The sequence below is a fragment of the Lepisosteus oculatus genome, chromosome 8 (assembly GCF_040954835.1).
Source record: "Lepisosteus oculatus isolate fLepOcu1 chromosome 8, fLepOcu1.hap2, whole genome shotgun sequence".
Classification (NCBI taxonomy): domain Eukaryota; kingdom Metazoa; phylum Chordata; class Actinopteri; order Semionotiformes; family Lepisosteidae; genus Lepisosteus; species Lepisosteus oculatus.
Window position 1 is genome coordinate 17,854,514 of NC_090703.1, and position 14,789 is coordinate 17,869,302.

Sequence of the window (14,789 nt, forward strand, 5' to 3'; positions counted from 1 at the left end):
CCAAAGCAAACAGATTACATCCCTAATGGAAAAATTATATTTTTGACAAGAACTCTGTTATGGGAAATTTCATGTAGAATGGTGTTCTCAATGAACATGGTTTCAGGCTTAACTAGGCTAAGAGTCTAGAATACACCATGAGTTTTGGATTTCTTTGTTAATATGCCTGTGCACTCAATGCAAATGCAAGAGTTTGAAAACAATAATCACTTTCTTTGGAGGTTTTAATTTTAGTGCAAGTTGGACAACATTCCCTTAAAGGACAAAGCATGTACTGCATATGGCCATATGTGGAAGAAATAAAATGTGAAGAAAACATGAAAATATGACATTTCCTAAATATAATTCCTGTCCAGAAACACAGCCATGCAATCAAAAATTGCCTATGTTTTGTAGGAACCCTAACCCTAACCCTAGATATGGATTTGGCATAGGTTAGGGTTAGGGTTAAGACTTTCTTTAAAGTCTTTCCATACTGTAATCTTCCACTGATCTGAGAGTAAAATATATTCACCGAAAGTATACCATATACTGTACAGTTAGCGGAATGCATGTATATACGTGAATGCTGCAGAAAAAAATACTTTCCAAGCATTATGGTCCTCTCAATAGCAGTATGTAGCACATTTCGAATCCAAATTACAGTACCATGCAGTATTGAACAAATGTTTTTTCCTTCCTTACTCTGACATTGGCTTAGAGAGCATTTGCTGCACTTCTGTTAAATAAAAGCATGAGGTATTTAGAGTACAGTACAGTATACAGAGGTCTCACATACAGAATATTGTATAAGCTGATTTGAGATTTTAAACACATTTTTTCACAAACATGAAACCATTTTGGTAGAAACTGTGCAATTGATTTAGAAAGTTGTTTTTTCTTGTAGAGCACTGCACTTCGTGTAGGTCATCTTTCCCAAGTTACTAAAAGAAACATATAGCAAGCAGAGACCACCCAAAATCATCAACTACTACAAAATCCTTCTCAGAGACAGAGAAATGATAGATGGCCTTGACAAAGAAAACATTAAAGTATTCTTGTTTGCCTCAGAACTGGCAGTTCCATCCTGGGGCTAAGAAAAACATCTGAAAACCCAAACGTGAATTTAAAAAAATGATACCGAAATGACTTCTTAGAGGTATTTTGCATTTCTATTTGACATTATCACATTCTTTGTTAGTATTGCTGCATGCAGTTCAGAACAACCTCCAGTATCTTGTATATAAGTAAATGCTGTAGCAAACACTGAAAACATAAATATTGCTTGACACCTCTGAGCAGGGCCACACTGACCCGACATGATAAAAAGAACTTAGGAAGCTGAGGAAACATATTACCAGTAAATGGAACAGGCTTCAAAAATTGCAGACAGCACAGAAACAAAGACACAGAGTCAAGATGGGCATCTGGATCTGTGTAATTGGCTTCATTATCAAAAATGCATAGGTTGCACCTTTGTTTCTTCTCCTAAATTACAATTCAGCATCCATACAAACAGCAGCTCAGGCTTCCTGCATGCCTCATTTAAACATCCATTACCAGATTCTAACTAGCAGATATGGCCATGTCTTTAATGTCCTCTCTTCTGTCAGGATACAGAGAGACATTATAATAGAACAGAAGTGCTGTCAGACTGTCTAGCAACTCCAAACAAGGATGGGCACTGTCACATTTTCTAAGCTCTGCACTTTACTCTTCCATCAGATCCAAGACATAATGGAAATACAAAATCCAAAGCCCGTGATCACTACTAATTAGTTTAAGAGAAGAAAATGGATACGGTGTTTTCCAGAGATAAAATGCATATTTAACTCTCTACCACATTGATAAGTGTAATTCCAGCAATTTACAAAACTTCCATTTTATAATGTTATTTCAGTGTAATCAAGCACTTTTTCCAAATAAGCAGTAACTAGATTTTTTTTGCAAGGCTTTACAAGACCAAAAAGAGCAATCTTCATCACTAAGCTGTATTTTAAAACACAATTAACCAAAAACTGTGACAGGCGCTACAGAATTCATAGTAAGAACAATTGCTATCTCTAATGAAAAGCAAGTATAAAATACTATAAATGCAATGAATATCAAAAAGTGATTGTTAACTTTGTAAAAAACGAAGTTATGTGGCTCTAGAGATATGACACAGTACTGTATACAAGTGGCTATAATATTACATTATAAAGTAAGGTATTAACATTTCCTTTTAATTCTCCATTATATGTTTTGTGGCTACAAACATTTTTGCACTAATGTTAGAATTACAAACATTTAAAAATGTGGATAAAAGTAACTGAAAAATAATTATGAGTAAAAAATGTATTCTGTCTCTTCCTGCTGTAAGATGCACCTCTTTACCTCTTTGTAAATACAATCTACTATAGCACAGACAGTGAATCACAGAAGTCTTGCTACAGCAAAGCACTCTCAATATAAACATGACAAAGCAGTGCACTGTGGGTTGGTAGGTTTTAAGACATATCCTTGACTGTTTCTGCTGTGAAATCATTCTGAAGCAATGTTCCACTATCAGTTGGAGTAGTATCAGCTCCATAAAAAATGGTGTTTCTGTACAATTACATACAGTACAGTACAGCTGTCATCAATATAATAGTGTGTGAAAGCATAAAATAGGTTATGATGATGAGTAGTCACAGTCATAACTTTTGTATGTGGATAATGTGCAGGAAACTGTCCGGAACAGTTCTTTCCGGGCCCTATGCGGGCGACACAATCCAAAAAGGTGAAGAAACAATAGGGCAAAATATCATGCAGGAGTCGGTCAGGAGACAGGGGGGCGTGTCCATGCAGTGCTAGTGTCCGGGGGGAGTGAATCCAGGGCGAACAATCCAAGTGTAAATCCAGAGGGGGAATCCAAGACGGGAGGTTTAGTCCAAGACCAGGGGATCCATCCGTAGTTAAAACCAGAACCGGGTCGGGACCGGCGGGGCAAGGAAACAGGAACAGGAAACTAAAACCATAACGGAGCCAGACGCGGCAAGACCCCCGGGCTCTCACGACACGGAAATCAATGAGAAGCCCCGAGCAATCGCCTGCGTCTGGCTTTAAAGGTGGAACTAAAGAGGGGCTGGAATAAGGAACAGGTGTGGGGAAAGGGACAGAACGAGGAAGGGCTGGAGCGCCCTTAAGAGGAGGAGTAACGATCGTGACAGAAACAAGGCATTTACTACAGTATATTCAACTGTAATCTGGAATACCAGATTTCTAAAGAGATTTAGATTAGACAGAGCATGCCACTTCTGTTAAAAAAAATACGAAAACAGAGTCAGAAGAACACCACAAAGGTCATTCAACCTAATGTACTTATTTGGTTCTGTAGAGGTAATGTAGCCAGCATAGGTTACAGATCCCCTTGACAAAGAAAACACTCTTGACCCCTTCCCCCTTTCCAAAAAAGGGAAAGAAATGCAGTAATGCTGACCACATGCCACTGAATCAGCAAACAAAATCAAGAAACTAAATACATTGAAATTGATTAATTTTACTGTAATAGTTTTGTGTGCATATTTTTAACAGTTCTTGCTTCTCAGTAAGATTTTTTTTGTAGCCATAAATGTATTTGTTGATGTATTTAAAACTTTTTTTTTGCATTTTACATTATATTCTGTTGCTAATATTTACCACGTGTCCTTAATCATTGAAATTACAAAGGTGAAATTTCTATTAAATTAATAACTGGATTTTCAAAAGTCGTGTTTCTGTAAAATTAGGGAAAAAAGGATATTAAAAAAGGTCCAATTCAAGGAGCAAACATTAAATGATGCATTAAGCTAATTTACTCTGTCCTCATGCTACAAAGGTCAATAGATTATTTTCTGCATATGGCATTCACCGTAATCCCCTGTAAGGTGCTTGAGCTGTAACAGGAAGACATCCAGTTGATTTTCGTTAATAGTAGTATAAGCTGTGATCTCTTGCTCTGAAGGTGAGAGTTCCACCCACAGAGCCACCAGCACCTCATAATAACATAATTAAAGTCAGCTAAAAGAACACACTCGTGCTGTGAAGCAGTCATCATATGACACTTGCATATTGCAATGCCACCTTTTCTTCTGAGATACGTTCTTCAGAAAAGTTTACAATCTGTGACCTTCAAGTTACGAGAACAAAACGGCCAAAACTCTGGTCAGTACCAAATTCTAACTTGACATTGGATTGTAATCTCTCTTTTCCAACCAGTAAATGTGGGAAGGGTAGGCTCTATTATCTAACAGTAATTCAGCTTGCCTAATTAGGAATATAGAATATAGAATTAAATCCAGCATAAAATACCTTGTTTTTCCAAATGCCATAATGTGTTACTCTCTTTTCTCCCAAATATCCATATGCATCCATCCATGTTATCCATCTCTATGATCATCAAAATAAGATTCAGCAGTTTGCAATGCTTCTATTAATGGCAGTTGGTCTGTAAGTAATGTTATACTCTTTTAAACAAGTAGAAAATGTCTCCGAAAAAAAAAGTTGGATATAGGAGCTAATCACTCATCCTAAAACTGACTTGGTCCCCAAAATCCCATGCTGAGCGTAAAAATTGTCTAAGTAGTGTGGGAATGCTAACCCTGACCCTAGGGTTTCAACTGAGCAGTCATCATATTTTGAAATGCTCCCCAAACCAAAATCTAGTCTAGTTGGACTTTAAATGACACAATTAAAAGTGATTACCCATTAAATCTGGTTTCCTTACAACTTTTGATCTGACTAAGTTTTGGGATACGATTACTGAACAGTGCAATATACTGTATACTGGTCACAAGTAGGACATTTGAATAAGGTAGCTTTTTTAAGTCTAAAAGCTGTTGACATATGCCTTTGTACAGTATAATGACTGAACTCTTCAGTGGGAAGAATCTCATACATTGTCTGCATTAGCTTTTGGCCTATCATCAGGGTTTCCTAATGTTTGGCCACATTCAGAGGTATATCTGTACTGGCATAGCTCTCAACTGCTATTTAAATGCAAATTGTCCTTAGAATGACTTATATTAGAGGGAAGTGTCAACAGACAACGCTACAGTCACATCTTAAAAATTAGAAACACAAACACAATTCTACATATACATAACTACAAAAGACACCTTTGTGACTGAAGTATTATAGCATTCACAATATCATAGTTGTATTTGTGTACTAGTGAATATTACAACAAACATGCTTTAACCCATGAACCTCATTTAAAGAGCACTGTGGTCTGTACACTATCAAAAACTACAGTATGTAATACAGTTTTATCATAAACAGTTAAATGCAGAGGTAACTACAGCTTGTCTCTTGCTGGATTTCACTTTGAGAAATGATACCTCGGCCTAATGATCATCTAAAACCTATGAGATTTGACTGCGCCAAGCCCTTTTGTTGTTTAATTACTGAAGTCTCACAGGTGCAGCACTATACTGTAGGTACAGTATAGCACATACAAGACATAAGAATCCCAAACAAATATGTACTGTTTCCCAAAAGAAGGAGCTGCAAGGAAGAAAAGCATAGAAGCAATCGTAAACAAAGGAGAAAGATGGCTGATGCCGTTTCAACAATGTATGGCAAAATGTAGCATTTGTTGTTGTTTTTTGTGGTAAAATAGACAGAAATACTTCGACTCCTGTCTTTTCTGCTTTGCCAGTTTGAGAATCCTTCATATAAATTATGCTCTTTGCCTGAAAATGTTATATTATGTTTCACTTGTTTTTGTTAAAATATCTAGATCACAAAGGATAAGATACTAAAGACTGGTTAGAGATCTCAGTTCATTCTAATCTTTTGCTGATTAGCAGAAGCTGTAGTTTTAGGATTTCTCTTGCAGAATCACTGGGAAATTCTCCTTTTCAAGTCAAATTTTAAAATTAATAAATCAATGTTAAATTGTTTGGTGACTTCAGAATTATAAACAACTCTTCCTTATAAAAAAACAGATCTGTAACTTACATATCAGTAAGCTCATGATGAGTAGAAGTTGTATACTGAAGCAAAGTACAATAAGATATAAAGTACAAAAGCTACTCTGTAAAATTATGGATGAAATGCTACACCCCAAGCATTTGATTGACAGTAATCAATTTAAGACTCATCAATTCATCAGCGCCTAGTACCAATAATTTATACTATATTTTCAGTTAACACTAATATATTGTATATATATTTAATAATATACAGTGAATCTGAGAAGATGTAATAATCTGATTTTAATGGCATCCTCATCCTGACCAAATCAACAGAACGTGGATTTACCATCAAAACACCTTATTTCATCAGAAGAGAGCTAGCACATGAAATCATACAAAATCCTATATCCTAAGCACTAGCTCAAGACCAACAGTATTCATGCCCAGGACTGAAAACACTACCTTATCACCTGCATCAGGAGCAATGCTGACAGTAAGATAAGCATTAAAAGACTCAAGGAGCTACTGTAGTCAAGGGAGACCTTTCCCATTAGTGACTTCCAATAAAAGACAAACAAGTTTCAATCAACAACAGTGGGAAAGCCTAACAAAAATCATGTTTGTTCAGCAAACATCAGGCCTGGTTTGATGTGGATGACAAGGAGATACATGAGTTGATTAACTACATGTGCAAAGCCTTTTTTTTTTCCTGACAGAATGACAGCATTTCCAAACTAAAGAAACACCAGTGAGTCAAAGCAGAGGTTCAAAGGAGCAACTGTGACATGAAGAACAGAGGGTGGAAGAGATCCAGTATTCCAGTGCCACCAAAACCATCTATAGTCTGAGAATTCATGGAAAAACCACCTAACAAAGAAGCGCCATCCTCCAATCCTCATTCAGTAAACTCCCAATCAAAACAATTCAGTTTCACAAGGAGACTCTGGATAATGCTGAGCAATTCCCGGACTGTACTTCAGACATCATCCCTCACAAACAGTCTTCATCATCTTGATGATAAGATCCAGTGTACCCTCAACTGTGCAAGTACTGCTTTTGTCTGGCTGCCCAATAGAGCTACAGTATGCCATGAACAATGTACAGAAGATACTTCAAGGCTCTTGAAAAGCATATGAGAAGTATATCAAAGTTACCTTCAGAAAATATTTCAAATATAGTCAAAGGGCAGATGAACCTACTGTAATCTTGTAATTAAACACAGCAAGCTTTGAGACAAGGAATGTAAACATCAACTTTGCTGAGCTGGCCATGTTGTCCAGACATCCAGCTACAGACTACCAAAGTAAACATTGTTCTCTGGGCTAAATTATGACATTAATGTCTGGGAGACATTTGTCCTGGATTGTGTACAAAGGAGAAAGAGTGTTACAGGATCTCTGCAAAATCATATGACGATAACAGAAGACTGCAAAGGAGGAAGAAAATGTTGTGAACCAGATACTGCAACAGAGCCTGTCTATCCTGGATTGGCCTCTACACTGAAGGTTATTATCCTTGACTGCAAGGGTTGTCAAGTGATTATATTCTGAAAAATATATAAAACAGTTAGCTTTGTTTTTTGTTTTCATTACATTGAAGACAAAAAAGAAAAAGACAGGCACTTTTGAAGTGGGGGGAGGGGTTATAGAAATTCAGCAGTTTCTATGTATCCTCCTGAGTTTCATTAAACTGATCCATAATGACTCTTTCTTCCACAGTGCTTGCTACACCTGTGCTGTTTCTTTTTTATCCCATTATTATTGCCTTCACTGTATGCAAGTTCAGGTGATTCAGTAACAAGCTGCTAATTGGCACGCGACTGAGAAAGGGGGATGTTGTTTTGTTCAGAGGTGGTTACAAACGTGGTTCACATTAACAGGAGACGACATCCTGCATGACACTCCATAGCAGTAATCATTAAGACACAGCGTCTGTTCACAATGCTGTTTTTTTTTCATTAGTGCTGAGGGACAGTGGAAACAGGGGACTACTAAGGTGTTATCCAAGTACTGTAAATCGCTAAGGACTAAGTAAAATCTCTGATCAATTAACACTTTCAGTTTTCTCTTTTGGGAATAACATTACAGCTGTTGAACACATGGAAAAGAAGACTAGTGTTACACAGCTTGGCAAGCAAGTTAATTCAGTGGCTCAATAAGAGACCAAAAATATGTTTGTATATTGTGTATGTACTAACAATTTAAGGAAAATCTTATTAGTGCCATAACATTCTAGAGAAAAGCTAAATTGTGATAAAGAAATTATGTACCACTGTGGAAACAGATGGAATTTATTGTTGTAATTAATAAAGTACCAGAGGTGTAAATTCCGTTTGTACAGTAGGTTTATTTTCCTCTGAGGTCTGTCTTGTTCATGTGCCTTTAAAGTGTGATGTTAAATAATCAAACTAATTTATTCCACAATTAATACACTTATGCCTCCTAATCTTCAGATGATTCTTTTTTTTAGTTTTTCATCTCACTAACACCTTCTCTACTAACATCATAACCTGTAAGGACCACTCCCATCAATCAGGCACAGTGCACACCTTACCGATAAGTACAGCTGTTAATTAAGACAGGTTTATTGCAGTGATTCTTAGAACAATTTGATTCTGCTAATCAACTATGATCCAGGATTTTTTGTTAATTGGATTGTCTCTACAATAGACAAAGCAGGTGTTCCTTTTTACTGGATGTTTATTATCAGTTGATTGTGGTTAAACATCAGCATTTTCTGATTGAAACATCTGAGTATTTTTAATAATCTTTTTTCTGCAACTTAGAAACAGGGTTTCATTTTTTAGTTTTAACCAATACACAAACACTTCAGATTAGAAAAAAAATAAAACTGTAAAAAACTGTTGACTCTTAATTGTACTAGTGCCCAAAGTTTTACAAAAAATTTAAAAGGCTGGAAGTGCAAAAGTATTCAAACCCCTCCTATGTGTCCCATTTTTACAAATTTACAAAATGATACATACAGTATGCATTTTGTTACAATATATTATTTTATTCAAAACCAGAATGGAATACATGGAAGATTTCTAAGGGGAAGATAAGCTAAGGTAAATGTCAGCAAAATCTAAAATGGAAAAAAAAAACTGAAACATAGAAACATGTAGATTGCAGAAGTATTCCCATCCCTCCTCTCAATATTTGTCCATTTTTCTGGGAACATTTACTCAAGCTCTCTCAGGTTATTTGAGGATCACTGATGGACAGCACTTTTCAAATCTTTTTACTGATTTTTACTGATAGGACTTACACTGGTCCACTCATTGACATTCACTTTCTTATTGTTAGGCTACTTCTGTTTTAGTCTTGTGCTTTAGATCATTGCTCTGCAGAAAGATGAATTTTTGGCCCTGTTTTAAATGTGAAGCAGGTATTCCTCTAAGATTTGCCACTAACTTGGTTAATCTAATATATGTTCCCATCAGTCTTCACAAACTTCCTATTTCCTGCTAATAAGAAGCTGAACGATAACTCAAGGCTGTACTACCACGTTAGACAGTAGTGTTGATGCTGACTGTGTCACTGTGTGCACTATTTTGGGTTTGTGTCAGATGTAACACTTTGCATTAGAACAAAAAGTTTATCTTGTCTGACCACAAGACCCTTTGCCATGTTTATAGTATCACTTAACTGGTTCATGGTCACTTAAGTAGTTTGTTGCAAGCTACAGTACATTTGGGATTTCAGATTTCAGGTTTTCTACTTAGTCAACTTTGTAGAATGACTGGGACATTGCTGACCCAAGGACAACTTTCTCTTGTTTCAGCCACTTGACTCTGTAACTCTTTCAAAGTCAATGTTGACCTCACAGTTGCATTTCTAACCAGTTTCCTCAAAGTCCAGCTGCTTAGTTCAGAAGGACAGCCGGATCTAGACAGTACTGTATGTGGGTGTCTAATACTTCTTAATGATTGACATAACCATGCTCAAAGAGACATTACTAGGCTTTGAAATGTTTTTGTATGAGTCTTCTGATCGGTGCCTTTACACAACCTTATCTTTAAGTTGTTTTGAAATTGCCTTAGTCTTCATGGTTAAATACTGTATATGCTTGAAATGCACTACCTGACTGAAGGACCCTACAAAGTTGTATATACAGTACAGTACGTGTCTGTATTTTGAAATCCTGTGAACAATTATTATTACAAAAGCGGTTTCTCAGCTTAATTAGGTGGCATTTAAGTTGATTTTGTGCAATTAAATTAATTTTGTTTGCCACAGCAAAGGGTTTGAATAGCTATGCAATTGTGGTTGTGTATGCAGTATAACAAATATAATTTGCTACTTCACAGTTTGCAAGCTTTAACGCAACAAAATGTGAAAACAATGCAAGAATCGTAATACTTTTGCAAGGTGCCATATAATGCAATAACCAAATGAAAGAATTGTCACATTCAGAGTTATACTGTTGAATGCCAAAGATCATTCTGGCCTGAGGCAGTGTTTACAAAACATTTTCCAAAATCAGCATAACACTATTTTTATCTTGTTCAGGCTGACACTCCAGAGGCATCCCAAATTCTCATGTCAAGTACAAACTTTAGTACATCTACTGTAGCTCAGATTCCTCTTTTGCAAAGCTTTAATTCCAATATATACTGTACATAATAAAAGTTTAAAATGAGCAAAGGAATTTGATCAAGCAAATTGATCAAGGAATATCCATGTGTTATTTTTCATTAGTTCCCCAGTTTTCTTGATAAAAATTACCCTTAAGTGTTCTTAACAAACTATAACTTTCATAATTGTTTTAATAATTTGTATTACTGGAATCTCATTGCATCTTTGCACACACAGTCCAGACAGTAATTACACAAAAGACTTCCATCAGACTAAGTCATGTACTGGCTCTGCTTTATATCCTACAGCACATGATGACTTCATTGTTTCCAGAAAAGGCTACGATTATACTCCACAGACTTGCATCTCAATTCCTGACAATGCAGAAACTAAGGGATTGAGACATGTTTCAGTGTGCTAGATTCAGTAAATGTATTTATTTTAGTTTGAATGTAACCCCATTATTTCACACTTTGGCAAGAAAAACACTTTACATCACAGAGAGAAACTAACATTTTAATCAGGTTCTTACCTGAAAATAAGGGTCACACTCTGCAAGCCACTCAGTCTCATCAATTAGATTTTCAAAATCCTGTCTTTCTTCCTCCTTCGGACATAAATATTAAAAACAGAAAAATAATCCTGTTAGACAAGGGAATAATGTAAACACACAAGGCTATTACTAAACAAATATCAGAAACAAATAGGGATAATAATATTAGCATAACAAGCCATAACTGACTCAAGATATGAATGATTCAATAATTCGTCAGAAAAGTCTAACAGAAAATGAAAATGTATTGTTGAAGACAGAATTAAAACAAAATATTTTTTTTCTAATAGCAGCAGAGTAGAAACTGCATAACAAAAATACTTTTTTTCTATGTAACTCTTTCATTTTGGATACATTCTACTTATACAGTAATTATATATAAAGTTTTCCTTTTATACTCCAATAAATTATAGTTATGTATAAAACAAAAGCTAAATGTCAGTCAGCAACACTGAACTATAGAACAAAGATCAAAATGAATAAGCAAAACAATGTCTGTATAAGACAGAGTACAATATCTGATAATGAGGTGAAGAACAATTCTGTGCAAGGTGACTGGAAACAAACAACCCAATACTATAAATTCTCAGAACTTCCTCTATTCACAAGATCTATGGGCTTGTCATAGAGAATGCTTCTAAAAATAAATACGTCATTCACTTTCTTCTTAGGATAACTGAAATAATGAAATAATATTTTTTACTGAAAGAATAACGGTTCTCTCAACATTCTGACTATCCACTTTTCTTAACCAAACACAACACTGTCGTATTGCATAAGAACCAGACACAGTAAACATGCAGTGAAAAGTATTCCATACAGAGCTCAAGACTGCCCTCCTGTGATGAAAAACCCAGACAACCTAGACAGCTTTCATTTCTCCATTTACGATACCTAGCTTAAGAAAATAGATTGAATGCAATACTGAAATTGACTTCTTATATTTCCTGATGAGTGGCATACAAAACAAATTGCACGAATGATAATTTGAAGACTACAAAAAAACATCTTAATGAGACGTCTGGATTGTAAATATTTAATATTCCTCCTCCTAAGAGATGTTTCTTTCTAAATATTTAAATGAAATTGTTATTTTTTTAAATACTTACAGAATGATTCACTGATGAATGCAACATTCATCTGATTAAAAATAACAGAAACACTATGCAGGGGTTCCACAGAACCTGATCAGCAGTACTCATGATCAACCCACATGTTATTTTAAATAAACAGAACTATCATCAATCCTAACATGTGAAACCAGCCCTAGTGGTCCATCTAAATAATATTACAAAGAATCACCTCACAACACATGACCAGTGGAAAATGTTGCTTGCTAGGGTCAGCTTTATGAGTATTTTGCTTTCAACTGTAAAAAATGGGCATCTTAAAATAGAAAAAAAAGTTTGGCCCCATTTTCTATGCAATGACTGGAAAACATCACAAGGTGTCGGCCTAATTTCCTGTTCTGGCAGATCTGTGAGAAAAGAGCAGCACCAGAAAATGTGAAAATGTGAGATTAGCAGACTTGTTTTAACAGCTCTACGAACAGTATGCAATTGAGCCCGCCGCAGTTAATTGCAGTCCCCAAGAATGATTTATTGTGATATTCCTTTTGTCACAGCGCCACTATCTTTTGTTCAGAAACACACAAAGCCATTCTATGAGATCCCTGGCGCTCTGCCAATCTAGTCCTCTCTGTCGCATAATGAAGCGATTCAGAACAAACGCTGCAAAATGTTAATTAGATTAAATAATTCTTTTCATTATTAGAGGCAAACAATGTACTGGAAAAGAACAGATTCAGAGGTAGGGCTTGCTAAAAATATAGAAGCAAATGGCACCAGCCCGTTTTCCATTAACACAGTCTGCTTAGTCTGAAATGGCAGTGTTGCCATCCCGTGACAATTAGGAGACAGCACCCAGCAGAGGCAGGTAGTGCCCTGGAGTAATGCGCACTAGAGGAATTATTTCAGTCTCTTTAGAACCATGGAGGTTCACATTTGGTTGTTATTTTGAATGCTCAGTACTGTAATTGGAGATGCAATGTCGGTCATGCAAACAGGTGATTTGGAATACATGCACAAATACTGTACTACTAACACAAATATTCTTACTAAGATGTGCTAAGATGTACTAGAATAATAATTACGGCATGTGTGCAAATGCTGTTTAATGGAGGAAAATTAAATTTCTTATTCAAATAAATACATTATTAAAAAATAATGTAAATAAATGCATTAGGATATTCAATGTACTTGAATATCTTGTGTTGTGTGCTTTTTTAATAAAATTAATTTTTGAGATATAGTCTACAATTTTAAATCTTCAAAGTGACAATCTAAATAAAATGTTTCAGGGTTTAATACTGAGACATCTTTGGTAAAGAACAGTGTAGAGTTGTTTTGTAGCTGGCGTAGATGCTTTCAAACCTTAAATAAAAGGAAACTGTCACAAAAGTTTAGATTTCTGGAACCCTTTGTGGTATATTAGGGACTGTAATGATATAAAATACATTTATGCTATTTTGTTTTGTCAATAGCATGTGCAGCGATAAAAAGAACAGCAGGTGATATACTCACGAACGCCTCTGTGCAGTAGAAATGAACATGAGAGAAATTATATGCTTTTCCCAACAGTCTCATTAAGCATCAAGCACAATTTGTTTAGTGCAACACTGAAAGCACTGATGGGATATATTTATGGCTGGTGAGCACTGGTTTGTATATACCCCAGAACAACCACTTAGCTCTACTGTTAAATTGCACATGTGCTGTGAACAAAATAGTCTGGATTGACAAGCCTATTTTTTAACTCATCTTTATGTCAAAAAGCTTTTGGAATCAATACAGAAAGTGCGCGGTGCACCCCTAGACTCAAGACTAGAGACTTGAGACTTCAAGACATCTGTAATCTGTACAAAGCAGTTTCACTGTAAGAGAAAGGACAGACAGATAGAGAAGAACCAGTGGCACTGTCAGTAGGCAGCCTATAAAACTGTCAGGGGATAGCAAAAAGGGAGGGGGTATCACCAGGGATACAACAAAAAACAAGTAAACAAAAGGTCAAAATAAGACTTGCGGGACACAAATATATGACAATTTTATTTATGAGTAATTATTTGACCAACTTGTGGGGCCCATTTAAAGAACTGATGATTTGACTTGCCAGTATAGCACAAATTATACTTTATAAGAAATGACGGCATTAACTTGTTACTAACTAACACTGCTCACCATGGTTAGTAACAGCATGTCTAAAAAAAAACTTTTTTTTAAAGTTCACACCTTAACCTTGTTGTCCAGTGCCTTGGAGAAAGGGATCTGTCTTCCTGTCCCAGCTGACTCTTTGTTCTCTTCTTCCTCAAAAAAGCCTTTCAGGCCAACAGGGCTGGTGGTCCTGTTTTGCGACATTTTCTCACTTACAATTCTTTTGCCCTGGTTTCAAACAAAGATTGAGCAACCAGGTTATGTGGTATATGTTAATCCTACAGTACTGTTTATGTTAAGGATAATAATAATTTAGGCTCAAGCCAATAAACATGGGGACAATGTTATGCTCACTAGGCCAAAAAGTGTTCAGAAGATCTGACTACTGTAATAGCTATCTTGAAAAAAATTGCTGTGAATGTTTTTTTACTCCTGATTCTTCTTGTATTTATTTTAATTAATGAAATGCAGAGACAAAATGTATTTAAAGTCCAGATGGCATAACGCCATTGACTGAGGGAGCATCAGCCAGAACATCACTGACAGAACCCCC

The 14,789-nt window shown here is 35.8% G+C and overlaps 1 protein-coding gene across 3 annotated transcripts in view; it reads right to left on the minus strand.

The window, feature by feature from the left end:
* Positions 1–14,789, minus strand: part of ccdc9b (coiled-coil domain containing 9B) — a 54,092-nt gene that overhangs the window by 24,542 nt on the left and 14,761 nt on the right. For all 3 annotated transcript variants that reach the window (XM_069193319.1, XM_015350914.2, XM_069193320.1), the window contains 2 exons: positions 14,315–14,464; positions 11,007–11,081 (listed from right to left, as the gene is read on the minus strand). In XM_069193319.1, the coding sequence (XP_069049420.1) occupies positions 11,007–11,081; positions 14,315–14,464 (225 nt within the window). The remainder of the gene's footprint in view (positions 1–11,006; positions 11,082–14,314; positions 14,465–14,789) is intronic.